The sequence below is a fragment of the Amaranthus tricolor genome, chromosome 16, assembly GCF_026212465.1.
Source record: "Amaranthus tricolor cultivar Red isolate AtriRed21 chromosome 16, ASM2621246v1, whole genome shotgun sequence".
In the NCBI taxonomy this organism is placed as follows: domain Eukaryota; kingdom Viridiplantae; phylum Streptophyta; class Magnoliopsida; order Caryophyllales; family Amaranthaceae; genus Amaranthus; species Amaranthus tricolor.
The window spans coordinates 5,177,095-5,192,229 of NC_080062.1; the positions used below are offsets into that span (position 1 = coordinate 5,177,095).

Consider the following 15,135-nt stretch of genomic DNA (forward strand, 5'->3'; position numbering starts at 1 on the left):
GAAATAAGTTGAAAGTTATCTTATTTGGTTCATTTTGTTGATAATTTGTCTTAATCATTTCAAATTTTCGCAAACGCATTGTAGTCTTTTTGAAGTATTATTGTTTTAGTCGCTTTGGTATTGACTTTTGGGCTAAATCACAAATCAATAATTTTACACTTTCTTTTATTGTGATCTAATGTCTTATCTATTTTTTGAACTATTCACCAACGAGACAATCACATTTAGTTTGTATTTTGTTTTCAGTTTATAAGTAAAAACATATTACATATTAAGTTCTCGACGTGAATTTTGTTTTAAATAGTGCATCGACAAGAGTGCGAATTAAATGTAATATTTGATTATAATAGTACATCAACAAGCGTGCAAATCAAATCATTGTAGGGTTTTTGAAATAGTATTATTTTAATCGCTTCGTTAACTGTTTCCCTTATTTGATGAATTATGTCAGTTATGTTTAGACCTATTTACTATTTAGATTATCATTTTTAGTTTGTATTTTTGTTCTCAATCTATAAGCTAAATAAATTATGTTTAATTCATATCAATGTAGATTTTACTAATATCAATTCTTTTATTATCTTTAACAAAGAACATCGAAAATATTTAAAATTGAATAGTACATCGATAAGTGTACTAATAATAAAATGTAACATTTAATTAAAATATAAGATAATATTCAAAAAGAAATAATTTAACAAATCATTGTCGTATATGATCGATTTCTATATTTGGCGATGGTGAGATCGATCAATAAAAGCGTTTGTAGTCCAACGGTTAGGATAATTGCCTTCCAAGCAATAGACCCGGGTTCGACTCCCGGCAAACGCATATTCATTTTTGAATATATTATCATAGGAATTTCACATAATTCTATATGGTTAAATTTTTTCTATTATTTTTTATTGTAGAGTTTTTTAGGTGAGTATTTTGTTTTTTTTTTTTTTTTTTTTTTTTTTTTTTTGCTCCGTTGGGCATTGTAAGCTTTTTTTTGTTATCATGTATTCATGTTGGAGACTTGGAGCCAAGAGTTGGTGCAAAATAGTTAACATTATCAGGTGAGCTTCTTAATTTCTACATCTTAAATTAGGGTAAATGTTGATTTACTAATGAAGATCTTTGTGGTGTCAAGGGAGATATCAATTCAAAAGACTCATTGAAGATTATATCAAATAATAATGTGACATAAAGTATGTAAAAGTGTCAAATATCATTTACAATTAAATTTCAGAAGATTTAAAAATTAAAACAGTGAGAAAAGAAACAAAACATCATACAACAAGAAGATAACATGGATATAAAAAGTTTGGAAAAACAAAATTAAAGCTATAAACCCAAAATAAAGGCAAAAGTGAATAACTCTAATATATCCTCAAATTTTAAAAAAATTATATTGTAGCCTTAAACATTATGTATAAAAAGGCAAAAACGCATGCTCTCGAAGAAAACTAATAATAAATAAAAAATTAGATGAGAACAAACACTTTGATGAAGGAAATTATGACTCGGCGTTCTCTAATCCTGCTAGAGAAGTCGAGTCAGCTTTTTGTGGGTTCCAGGGCTAGCTTCAATCACCCCGTAAAGTAGTATAGACTTTTTTTCTAGAAAGTTTTTTGATGGAAATTTTTAACTTGTTTTGTTGGATATATTTTAATGTCCTTCTTTTTGTAATCTTCTTAATTACATCCTTATATAATGTATCAACCAAAATTTCAATTAAAAACACCTTAAAAATTACAAAATAACTAAATAATTAGTATAATTAGGCAATTTAAACTAATTTAAAATTATTTCACAATAAAATCTTTTTAAATGACTAAGAACTAAATTTCATATTAATCATCTTTATTACTCCATGAACCAAAAAACCCATAATCCAACATTTCCAAAGTCAACAAATGAGTGATTTAGATCAACAAAAAAGGAAAGTAGGAGCATTGGGTCTATCTTTATTGGTGAACTAGTATAGAAATCTGTAGACTATACGGTTATTTGTATTAAGAAATAAAAGTATTGTGATTTTGAAATAATGATATAATTATATATTATCTTTATCAAGTTAAAAAATTTTAATGTAAAAGAAGATCTTAAATTTCTTTTAATTTTTTTAAAAAGATTTCTTTTATTATCTTTTACAAAAAATTATTTAATTTTAAAAATAATGATGTTTAAATAAAGTTTTTAGATGCCATATTATTATTTACCTGATTTAACACAGCATTTATTTAACATAGCATTTAATTAATATGTAATGAATTATGTCTATTGGAAAACTTTTAATTATTTGAATTAATATTATTTCCTAAATTAAATTGTCATGTAATCACTAAGCTACCATAAGGTAATTACATTTTCAAGTGCTCTAATAAGTTGACATCTGAAATATTACAACCCTTTTATTATATTGTACTAATATATAACCCCAATGCACAAAGTTTTTAGTATAAAGCTATATATATATATAATTTTCAAACATATGTAATAATAAACATAATATTAGTAATATACACTGAAGATGAAGTAATATATAATTGTTAAGATATAGTGATTTGATATTGTTAATTTGTGTACTAAACTTAAATAGTTTATAGAAGACCTAAAACGTGAGAAATGAAATTGTCTTGTAAGATAAATATAATTGATTCGTTTTTTACATATAGATTTTTTTTAAAAGATCTTGTTGTTTTTGTTATTTTCTAACCTTGCGATCTGCAATTATGATCGAATTTTTAATAGAATAAAAAAAAAAAAAACTAAAACAATGATGCCAAACTTAAATCTTACAAAATTAATTTAAATAGTCTATGTGTTTTTTTTTTGTTTGAATGGTCTTTCTCTACGATGCTTAGCTTAGATTAGCTTCTATAATATATTAGAAAAATTACCTGGAATAATCTAACCTTTTTCATGATTTTCCTATAATAATCTCAACTATTGATTAATCATGAATAATCCCAACTTTAGGGGTATTTGTTTAGAGTAAACTTGGATAACCCGATGACCTGCTATACTAGATAATTTACCAAAAAAGTAAATTGAAAATTAATTTAAAATTAGAGAAAAATTTTAAAAATTTACATATAAAATTTCTGAATAATAAACAAATCATAATTTTTTAAAACATTTTTTAACATTTTTTTCGACATTTTATTTTAATTTATCTTTATTTTTTAAAAAATAAAACTTGCTTTAGCAAGTCATCCGATTACCGGATTTACCCTCGGCAAATACTCCTTAAAGTTCGGATTATTGTAGGAAAATCATGAAAACATTAGAAAATAAATCCCTAGGTAAGAAAATAATGCATGTTTAATTGACAAATATTCTACAGAGTTCATTATTTAGGTATACAAAATCTTTAAAATAAGTAACTATTTTTTTTATAAAAACCTACTTAAAAGGATGTGGTTATTTAGACAATTAGTTGATTATTTAATGAAAACCTACTTAAAAGGATGTGTTGATTTAGATAATTAGTTGATTATATAATTGCCATATGAGAATGTGTTAACTAATGAAATAATGATATTTAGCGAAGCTCTCATGAGCTGACATCTATTATTTTACAGTAAAATTTTTATATTGTATGATGATGATGATTATATGATGATTAGTAATACTCATGTAATAAAATAAACAAGAGCTATTCTTGTTACATATCGTCTTTTAATGGAAGAGACAATCTCAAATAAAGAGTTTATATTCTTATACTACATATTAGATGGATTATATCACCTAAATATAAAACGCATTCCTCAATAAAACTCTCATACTTTATATTAAATGAATTATATAAGATAAATATAAAACGTGCTTTTCGGTGAGATCTACAGAGATAATAGTATTACATAGTAGTACTCATGTGAAGTAATAAAGAAACAAAGAAAAAACGTAGAAAATTCCCAATTTGTAATGTTGCTATTAATTTTGACTTGAATCTCACACGTTCATCAATTTGTCAATTACTACAGCAAATCTTCTTTTTCCGCACAAAATTAAGAGTAACATACAATTTTATTTTTTATTCTTAATTTTTATGGGTTCTTCCATTGGATCTTCCTAAAACCCGGAGATCAGATCACACCATTAGAAACATGAAGAACAATTTTCACTATATTCTGCTCTGAACAATTCATCACTTCACTCTTTCTTCATTACCCAACTGTTTTCTTCTTCTTTCACACTATCAGCATTGCAAATCCCAAATTCTCAACACTTTTATCTGTTTGATCTGGTTATGGTTTGTGGAATTCTGCTGTTTTTGGAGGTGGGTTTTAAATAATTTTGAATTTTGGTTTTGGGTTTTTTAATTAATGTCCAGTTTGATTTTTTGGGTGAAATTTTGTATATTTTGTTGTGGCTATTTCTTGGTTTTTGCATTGTTTATTGGGTTGCTTGTAATTTGATTTTTCTTTATGTATATTGATTTTGATGAGTATTTTTAATGAGTTGTTGCTTAGAGTTGCCGACTACAAAATGGGTTAGAATTAATTTTGTGTTATTGTTTCTTCCTTTTGAATTGTTTTTTTTAGAAAAAAAAAATTATGATCTTGATTTGAGTATATGTGAAATGCTCTTGCTACTAAAATGTATTGTTAATGGATGAAGAATTGAAGATGCATATATCATTTCATTTTAAAATCAATCCATTTTTTTGGTGTTTATATACTAGGATGTTGCTGAAGATTAGAGTAGGTTCTGAGCATGCTCAATACGTAAGACCAGACAAGCCCCATAAAACCAGAGGCTTCAATATTAAATTACGTAAATGTTTCAAGATGCAAAGTTAGATAAATACTTCCTCCGTTTTATATTAGTTGCAACATATGAAAAAATGGCACTGTTCATTGATCACTCTTAATTTGTAACTAATTTTTAATCTATAAGTTAAAACATAGTCAAGTGAGATTTTATTTGATTCATCTCATTGCAAAGATTATTGATATCAAATTTTTATAATTTTTTATTATATATAACTAGATATATTAAGGATAGAATTAGCGCATTAGACTGTGTGAAAAAGTAAATGTTCCAAGTAAATTGGAACGGAGGAAGTATCATAATTTTTGGAATGACAGCGTTCAAAGAATTTGTCAATTTTTGGTCTGCCTCTGTTGAAGATTTTTATGTGTTATTTGGTGTATTATAATATTGATGGTGTTATTGATGTATTAGCTTGGTATCTTTTCTTGCTCCATATTTTTGTATGGATTACATGTAAATAGCAAGGTGGTTATATATTAGGGGTTCACATGTCATATGTGCTAGGATCGATCGTTTTGGTGCAAATTGGAATCCATTAATGTTGATTGTGCTTCACTTGTAGGAATGTGAGTTCTATTTAGGGTTTATGAAATAATTGAAGAGAGATTAGGGACTGTTTTTAAGTGCTAAGGTGCAAACTCGATCTCAATACCGTTGTGTATTCTTCACCTTTCGGAATGTGGAAGTATTCAGTTGGTATGAAATAGCTAAAGAGAGCTTATTGACTGTAATTAAGTGCTAAGGCACGAATTCAATTTTAATAGTGTTGAGTATTCTTCACCTTGTCGGAATGTGAGGTTATTCGGTTGTGATGAACTAAATGAAGTGAGACTAAGAACTGTGATTTGATGCTATGATGCAAAGTCAATTTAAAAAGTGTTGGGTATTATTCACCTATAGAAATGTGAGATTTATTCGGTCTTTATGAAATAATTGAAGAGCAATCAGGGTATGTGATTAAGAATATTGTTATTCCTTGAACCCTAAACTATCATAAATTCATAGTTAGCTAGGTTACATGCATTACAGCATTAGGGGCCTTTGTTAGTGATGTGGGTTCTAGGCTTCTAGCATAGTTGGTAATGTTCGAGTAATGGTTCATTTTCATGTGATCTTCTTATCAAGGGTCAATTGCAAACAAAACTGCTTTGTTATTATGAGGGTAATGTTGCGCACATCCGACCTTCCTAACCTCACTTAGGTGGGAGCCACTTAGTGGCATTGAGTGATGCAATGTTCTTTGTTATAAGTTCCATAGACAACACCAAAAATTTTATTTCACGGTCTATAATCTCTGCCACACACCGGGTGAATGTAGCTAAACTCGCAAACCACACTGAATATCTCTGTGTTACATAATCATATGTTTTAACCTATGTTACTCGAACTCTTCATTTTGCGTCACGTACCTGTGTCCAATCCTTCATGCTCAAATATTGGTATGGCACTTAGACACTTCATTTTTGGTGTAAAATTGAATATTTAAACATATCCGACACTTGGACACGTACCAATATCCAACATCAGACCCGAGTCCAAGAAACATGGGTTTTAACGAAAGGCAGCACAATATCTTTCCTTTTCTAAGTTCTTTGATTGAGTGTTTTTTAAAAAATAGTATAAGGTTATCCATTTCCATGTGGAAACAAAAAAGGAGATTTTTTTTGGAGTTAGAATCCAGAAATTTTAGAATCTTTTTTTTCCTTTGAGCTAAAGATTTAGGTTCCTGCTGGTTGCTCTAGGGTCATTTTCTGACACATGCTTTCGATGTCTTCGTTTTTGCAGGATTTTTGAATTCTCAATGCTCATGCTGGGTCTAGATCAGTGATCCCTACTATACTTTGACACTATTGTTGTCTGGCATCATCGCATGATCTATATGTTGTTAGGAGAGGCAGATGAAGTGTTTTAAATTGTTAATAAATAATGGTCTTTGGTAAAATCGCAGAAATAATATCGTCTGCAACAAATCGTTCATCCATGAGGCATTCATCTTCCATTCCATACATCCAAGCAGGATTATCACCTCCAAAAGGTTCTAGCAATGGCTTCGGGTTTAGCAGCACGGGGCAGATGAACAACATGAGGTTGTCTTCATCGTTACAAGATTTTTCCCAATTTTGTCGAATCGACGCTGAGTTCAGTGAGTCAAATGGTGGGTTTGATCTTATTAAAGAAAAACCTCCCCATACTTTTCGTAAAGACATATCTAGTCCCAGTTTCTCGAAAGATAAAGTGCCTCAAAGCAATCTGTTTATTCGTAAGAAATGGATTAGAATATTAACAAGCCTTCTTTGCCTGCTTTTCTTTGGTATCCTTGTGTTTATACTTGGTCGGTTTCTTTATTCTTTGTGGTCCGAAGGCGCTTCCAAGTTTTACGTTGTGCTCGATTGCGGGAGCACTGGAACTCGAGTATACATATATCAAACATCTGTCGCAAACAAGAAAAACGGTAATCTTCCCATTGTTTTGGCATCATATTCCGGGGGATATAGAAAGCCAAAAGGACAAAGTGGTCGTGCTTATAATCGTATGGAGACTGAGCCTGGGCTTGACAAATTGGTACGCAACGCTACTGGTTTGAAGGCTGCATTAAGGCCACTTCTACGGTGGGCAGAGAAGCAAATTCCCGCGAATTCGCATAAGTCTACTTCTCTTTTCCTTTATGCTACTGCTGGTGTTCGAAGATTGCGAACACCCGACTCTGATTGGCTTCTTAATCATGCCTGGTCTATACTAAAACACTCTCGTTTCTCGTGTCAAAGGGATTGGGTCAAGATTATTAGCGGCATGGAGGAAGCATATTACGGATGGATAGCACTAAACTATGAAACAGGTGTCTTAGGTTCCATTCCGAAAAAGCCTACTTTTGGTGCCCTTGATTTGGGTGGTTCGTCGCTGCAAGTCACATTTGAGAGTAACGAACCTGTTCTTAACAAAACTAACTTAAACCTTAGCATTGGACCGGTGAAACATCACCTTAGCGCCTATTCTCTATCTGGGTATGGATTAAACGATGCCTTCGACAAATCTGTTGTTCATCTGCTCAAAAGAATGCCAAAACCGAGCAAGGATGATTTAGCTCGGGGGAACTTAGAAATCAAGCATCCTTGCTTACATCCCGGATATAAAAGTGAATACTCTTGTTCTCAGTGTGCTTCCGTAAACCAAGAGGCCGGACCCGGGAGTCCTCGTTATGGAGAGAAGGATATTGGCAAAGGAGGCAAACCGGGAATCCCCGTTCAGCTCATTGGCTCTCCAAATTGGGCTGATTGTAGTGCAGTTGCTAAGGCTGCTGTAAATCTATCTGAATGGTCGGATCTTAATCCTGGATTCGATTGTGATGTGCAACCATGTGCTCTTTCTGAAGACCTTCCCCATCCTCGTGGGCAATTTTTCGCTATGTCTGGGTTCTTTGTCGTCTATCGGTTTTTCAACTTGAGCTCTGAAGCAACCCTTGATGATGTTTTAGAGAAGGGGCATCAATATTGCGGTAAAGATTGGGAAGTTGCTTATAAAAGCGTTCCTCCGCAGCCCTTTATCGAGCAGTACTGCTTCAGAGCACCCTACATAGTTTCATTGTTGCGGGAAGGCCTGCATATAACGGATGGTCAGATCATGATTGGCTCGGGTGGTACCACTTGGACACAAGGCGTTGCACTCGTTGAAGCTGGCAAGGCGTTTGCAACTAGAACCGAACTTCACACACTTCAATTATTTGATGTGAAGTTAGATCCTGTTGTTCTTTTTGCGATTCTGTTAGTATCCTCGATTTTGTTGGTTTGTGCATTGTCGTGCGCTGGTAATTGTGTGCCTAGATTTTTCCGTAGAACCCATCTTCCTATTTTCCGGCATAATAGTGCGCCAGCAGCAGTTATCAATAAGGCATCCCCTTTCCGGTTTCAGCGTTGGAGCCCCATAACTTCAGGTAAGGTCTCACATCCCCCTTGGATGACAATTTTATTGTTTGATACTTAAGTAGCTTTAGGATGTTTATAGATGATATCCTTTGTTTGGATATTGGTCGCTTGATTCTGCTCAGTGTAACATGATTCACCAGTTAATTCTTTTTTGGATTCACGATTCGCTCAAAATGACCCTAAAATAGCCCAAAACCGACAATGATTCGTAAGGAAATTAATGAATCATGTAACAATGATTCTGCTAATAGTCCCTCATTTCAGCTTAGGTGTTCTATTTAGTTTTGCACACTAGCCAACGCAATGATTCAATTCTAAATATTTGTATTTTTGCATGATTAAATTTTAAAAAGGTGATGATAAAATTTATATTTGAGAAGAATTAAATAAGATTCCACTTGACTATGTTTTAACTTGTACTCTCATAGATTAAGTATAAAATACAAAATAAGAATAATCGATGAATAGCATCATAAAAATGGGACACCTAAGATGAATTAGAGTGCGTAAAGATAACAGTGTGACACACAAGAATGATGGGCTATCCTTGTTTGCATTAGAGGTGTTTAAAACAGATCCGACTTTATAACCGAATCTGAATTTACCCTACTTCCAAATGAATTTAAAATTATATAAAAGCCAATGTGGATACAAGACACAATTTTGAACTGACTCGAAATACCTGACCTAAAATCTACACGATGACCCGAATGAACACCTAGCTTGCATGCATCTTTTGGTCTGTCGTTTTCAATGTTCACTCATTATCCGTCTGATTAGATTTCATGTTACCAAATGACGAAAAATCTCCGCGGTTCTCCAGGTGATTCGAGAGTGAAAATGCCACTAAGTCCAACGGCCATTGGCGATCAAGAAAGGTCATTTGGCGTTGGACATTCGTTTGGAAGCAACATTCAGCTCACTGATTCTCCTCTATATTCTGCAATCAGTGGTGTGTCACATAGTCCTTCATCATTTAATTTAGGGCAAATTCAATTTGACAAGAATGGGTGGAGCCCTCATAGAAGTCAGATGCGTCTCCAAAGTAGACGATCAGCATCCCGAGATGATCTGATTTCTTCTCTATCGGATCATTGATGAATGCTCAGATCTCCAAAATGCTGGTACGATTTCGGTATTTACTTCGCCTACAAGCCTACAATTAGTCCGATAATCTGAAATTTTAGGGTAAGTTAGGTTTTTTGGCCTATCTCCAATTTTGGCCCTCTTAGTATATAATTCATTGTTGAAGCTTTACTGTAAAGATATAAATTTTCAAAGCAACCTAGAGGAACTAGTATAGTCTGTCTCAATTAGTATAACATAATTCGCTAGCTAATTCGCGTTTTGAATTCGCGATTCGCTCAAATTTGCCCAAGAATAGCCTAAAACCGACCATAATTCACTTTTTTCGATTCGCAATTCGCGAGGAAGTTAGCGAATTATGTGACACTAGTCTAAACTCTCACTTAGTCACCTCATTGTTCTGTTATGTGTATTGATTCTATTTAATGTACCTTATACATCTTATACATATTCATATATACACGTTTTTTTTTCTCGAGTTGTATTCGAGGTGTTAGAGAACTCTTCTTTTGAGTCCGTTGTTCGTGTTATGAGTAAACCAAGTTCTAGAAACCTTGTAGCACGGTAGAATCTCCATTTATGTTTAAGAGTTCCTGAAATTGTTGTGTCGTCTACAATTGATTGTTTTGATCTATAAGATTCCATATTTGACTTTTGCCGAGATTTATTATGTAACGGAATAGGATCCTCTTCATTTCCCGGTGAGTTCATGAAGGGAATACTGGAAACACTTGAAATGAAGAAGATTCTAACTCTTACGTAAGCTCGTCCTCAAACAATTCGTTATTAGCGATAAGAACATGAGGAAATTGTAAATATTTCGTGCTTTTCTGAGCTTGGCGACTTCCTTCTAATGAGGCACAAATTCCGGTTAGATCATTCACTTGTTATTCATATGCCTTCAGCATGGAAGCAAAACAAACTTGGCTCAATGCAATGATCAAATCCGTCACATACGCCGCCAGGGCCACCACCGCCATCAACCTCATTACTCTCTCCCATAATTTTTCATTTAATAAAAAATCTAATCTTATACTAAAAATAACCAGCTGCTCATCAAAGGGTTCAGATTGGGCATTAGTTTCAACGAACGGGTTTGAACTCGGTCAAGGACCGCCCACTTCGGAATGGCTCATGTCGAGGCCACTTCCTAAAATTTAAATTGTGGGGCCGAGTCAGGTTGATTTGTGTCTAGGCACTAATGAGCTAGCTTGGAGACATACTGATAGGTCTTGACTAGCTTGTCTATATCATTTCTTTTGGCTAGGAAGATAACTAACTTATGTTTTTCAATATGACATCACCACATTGATTTTAGGAAAGTAGTTGCTTTGGTATCATCACCAAAAGCAATTTGATTACATATAAATTTTTCAAATTTTTATTTTTTTTTAAAAAATCAATGTTTATTAATCTACTTAAATAAACTATATTAAATTTAAATTAAATCTAAAAATAAATCCATCTAAATTAAATTAAGATTAAATTTCTATATAAAAAACTAAATAAAACATATCATTACTAATATATAACATTAGCACAAGTTACCATATTTTTAATATTCCATCATAAAAAAACAGTATAAGACCGTCTCACCATAAAATGAATTCATATAATTAACCTATATTTCTATAATTGTTCACTTTAAAATTCAAAGTGTTAACTTTAACACACCATATGCATATAGTCCATCTCCAATCCATCCCCAATAGATCTCACGGTGAAACCGTCCTATTTAAGAACTTTTGAAACTCTAAAATAAAATATGGATTATGTAAATCATGCTCTCCATTCAATAGAACAAAATTTCTTTACAGCATGACTATGACTTCCAAAGAAACAGTATTATTCTGCTCCTCATCCAGATTCCAGACTTAACAAACAATTTTTTGCAATAAATTGAAACAAACTTATTTTGAAAATAAAAGTTTTTTGCAAGAAAAAACAATCCATCTGAGGTCACCAACTCTAACTAAAACAATGAAAACCTCAAGTACATGAAAAAATAAAAGCTTCAAGCTTTTTTTTTCGTCATTACTTCTCCCCGGACGGGGCGAGACGCACAATTTTATACTCGATAGTGGTTCGAGCTTAATGATTGGCATCTTCTTCTTCACAAAACTTGCCGTATTTATCAGCATCCATCAATTTGTCGAGCTCCCCCGAATCACTTAATTGTACTTTCATCATCCATCCCTTCTCATACGGGCTAGAGTTTACTAATCCCGGGGAGTTATTGAGCTCTTCATTGATTTCGGTTACTTTACCAGAAACAGGAGAGTTAACATCACTAGTTGCCTTGACACTCTCAACTGCACCGAACGACTCGCCTTGAGTGACAGAAGCTCCCTCGTCGGGCAACTCAACATATACGACATCACCCAAATGGCTTTGAGCGTGATCGGTTATTCCGACTGTGGCAGAATTGCCCTCGACTTTCACCCACTCATGAGAGTCGGTGTATTTCAAATCCATTATAACTGCACGAGGAAAATCAGAATGTCAGTTCGATATATAATTGAAAAGAGACTCGGAAGTTATTTCTTGAGATACACTGATTGGTCGGGTGAACAGACGAGAAGTCCAAAACCGTGAAATTATTGATCTCATTCGTGTGTCACAAGAGTGACTAGCCTACATTTGATGAAGATCGCCATTAAAACAAGTATCTACTAGCTTAATCAAGGCAATATCCCGAAACCTAGCCTCAATATTATTCGAGTTCTTTTGCATCAAGAATCTGACCTTATAAGCGAACCCGAGTTTACCCAACTTCAAAATGAAATAAAATACTGTAAAAATCAATGTGGACACAAGACCCGATTTTGAACCGGCCCAAAACACCTGACCCGAAATCGAACTGATGGCCTGAATGAAATATTCCCAAATGGCAAAGAATTACAAAACCCTTATCTAAAAACTAAAACCAGATGAATTCAGACTTCAGATAAAATTATCAAATTACCAAACTCAAATAGAAAAAGACATGAAATGATGAAAATGACCAACATATTTCAATCTGTCTTGCACTACCCACCAGAAAGTATATGAACAAACACATGTCCTTTTCAATTCTGAGAACCGACACTTCCTTATTGATTATTCCACAACATTTATTGAAGAAAAAGACAATTTTTGGGCAAAATCACCTGAAAATTTATGTAATTGAATTCTATAACATCACAAATGGCATAGCCAAATCTAACCATCCCGATCCATCCCATTACCTTGATGCCATCAATAGCCCATTTTGTAGCAATGGCATGCTTATTCTACCCCAATTATCTCATTTTCTTCGCAAAATTTATTTCGATGCATTATTATTTAGAAATATGGTATTATGTGGTAATAAAAAATTAACCAAAGAAAAATTATTATCAGTTTTTTGTTACAACGGAAATGACATGATACATGCCATGAAAATTTACACTACAAATTATTCTGATTATGAACAACCAAGCAGGCCGTAAGTGTTTACTTTCACTTAGGATGGGGTTTAGGGTGGAATATACACAACCTCAACCTTGTTATTAAAATCAAAGAGGTTTTATCCGCAGCTTCAGATAGAAAAGAAGTGTATAGACAAATCTAACCAAAGCGCTCAAAATTCAAACCCCATTAATTTCATAAACAATAATATCTTTGAACACTTTTTAACTATACATCATTTTAAGGTGCCAGATCTCTAATTTTTTAAGCAGAAACCTGGGATCATATGGGTATAAATCATATTACCACAATCAATAATAAAAGAGCTTTTATAAATCATAATCTAAAACACTTTCAATGAATATCAATGAAAAACAATAACACCATTGCATTTACAAAACAACCCAACAAAATAAAGAAATAATCATCAATAAAAAATACAATAAGAGAATCTAGCCTTAGCCCTAATTAAACAAATAAATATGGAAGTATAGAGCATTTCTGAAAAACCCATAAAAGATCAAAAAACTAAGGAACTACAGAGCATATCTGAAAAACCCATATAAGATCTCATTCGAAAAATGTATAAATCCATCATATAAATTCATAAAATTAATATTAAAGAGAAAAAATGATCTGGAAAATATGTTAAAGAAAAGAAAAAAAGTTACCGGTAGCATATGCTCTAGGATGAACAGAGATCCCAAATCTGGAAGTGAACCTAGAAGCGAACAATCGTAAAGCCATTAATTATGAATATGCTTTGATCTGTTCTTCCGTTGCCTACTTTTTCTACTCTGATTAACCCTAACCCTACTAGTAGTAGTATAGTGTATATTTGTAGGCGAATCTAATGGGAAAATTGGTTAATTGGGAAAAAGTAAACTGCTAAAAAGAAATAAAAGGTGAAAGAAATGGTAGAGTTTTGAATTTTAATTCTTAACTTATAAAAATGGAAATGTGGCTGCTTTGATGTGTCAACAAACCCACTAACCCAACGAAGTTAGTGTTGATGAGAGTCCACTCAACCTTTTTGCAGGTAAATATTATATTTTACTTGTCCATTTAGTTTTTTAATACTATTCATCAATCATTCTTATTATGTGTTTTGTTCTTAATCTATAAGTTACAACATAGTCATATGGGATCTCGTTTAATTCGTCTTATTGTAAATTTTATTAATATAAACTTTTAATAATTTTTACTCAAGCACAATTAGAGATATTTAAAATAAAAAACGTGTGTTGGCGAATGTGCCAAAACCAAATGAGACAAGTAAAGAGAATATGAGGGAGTATTAAATTAACTGACCATCTCTTTGAGAGGCGTCTTTAGCCCAACCTATTAAATTTTTAATGTTCATTTACTATATTCTTAATGCCTACCTACATTATCTTAATGCCTACTTACGATATACTTAATGTCCACTTAAAAAGTACTTAAAATGCCTACTTACAATATTCTTAATGCATACCGAAAAGCTTACTACTAGCCTACTTACCATATCCTTAAATTACAATATCTTCAATGCTTACTTCAAATACATTTAATGCCCACCGAGTAAGTACTTACAATATTTTAAATGTCTACTTACAATACTCTTAATACCTACCGAGAAATTTATCCTATATTTTCCTTTTTGGGCCACTCCAATCACAAGAAATTGTGTTAACTTTTTCATTCACTTAAAATAAATTTATGTATTGTTTATTTTTAAATTAATTTACATATATTTAGTTTTAAATAAATTTATGTATTTTTATAATTATTTTTAAAATTTCTTTGTGATCGAGTAATTATATAAAAAGTAGTTGTTTATTTTCAACGATTATGCCAAATAGATAAATTTATTTAAAAATAATTAATGGTTAAATTTATTTTTAGCGAGCAAAAATTGGTATTTTTTTTGACAATTTACTCTTTTTTATAATTAGAT

At 32.1% G+C, this 15,135-nt stretch overlaps 2 protein-coding genes and 1 non-coding gene across 3 annotated transcripts; 2 read left to right on the plus strand and 1 right to left on the minus strand.

Moving 5' to 3' along the window:
- Window positions 1–759: 759 nt before the first annotated feature.
- On the plus strand, window positions 760–831 carry TRNAG-UCC (transfer RNA glycine (anticodon UCC)). The gene has a single exon. It is a non-coding gene; the product is annotated as a tRNA-Gly (tRNA).
- A 3,031-nt stretch (window positions 832–3,862) lies between these two features.
- Window positions 3,863–10,252, plus strand: LOC130803091 (probable apyrase 7). The gene is made up of 3 exons (XM_057667259.1): window positions 3,863–4,267; window positions 6,550–8,692; window positions 9,508–10,252. Exons 2-3 carry the CDS (start codon window positions 6,691–6,693, stop codon window positions 9,780–9,782), a joined length of 2,277 nt encoding a protein of 758 aa, XP_057523242.1. The 5' UTR covers window positions 3,863–4,267; window positions 6,550–6,690; the 3' UTR covers window positions 9,783–10,252.
- Window positions 10,253–11,330: 1,078 nt separating this feature from the next.
- LOC130803092 (glycine cleavage system H protein 2, mitochondrial) lies at window positions 11,331–14,211 on the minus strand. The gene is made up of 2 exons (XM_057667260.1): window positions 13,871–14,211; window positions 11,331–12,250 (listed from the first exon to the last, which is right to left on the minus strand). Exons 1-2 carry the CDS (start codon window positions 13,944–13,946, stop codon window positions 11,862–11,864), a joined length of 465 nt encoding a protein of 154 aa, XP_057523243.1. The 5' UTR covers window positions 13,947–14,211; the 3' UTR covers window positions 11,331–11,861.
- Between the last annotated feature and the right edge of the window lie 924 nt (window positions 14,212–15,135).

Coding starts and splice junctions, on each gene's coding strand:
- LOC130803091 (XM_057667259.1), top strand. CDS start 6,691: ATGGTCTTTGGTAAAATCGCAGAAATAATATCGTCTGCAACAAATCGT. Junction 8,693..9,507: donor TTGGAGCCCCATAACTTCAG/GTAAGGTCTCAC, acceptor GCGGTTCTCCAG/GTGATTCGAGAGTGAAAATG.
- LOC130803092 (XM_057667260.1), bottom strand. CDS start 13,946: ATGGCTTTACGATTGTTCGCTTCTAGGTTCACTTCCAGATTTGGGATC. Junction 12,251..13,870: donor TCCTAGAGCATATGCTACCG/GTAACTTTTTTT, acceptor TTCCTCGTGCAG/TTATAATGGATTTGAAATAC.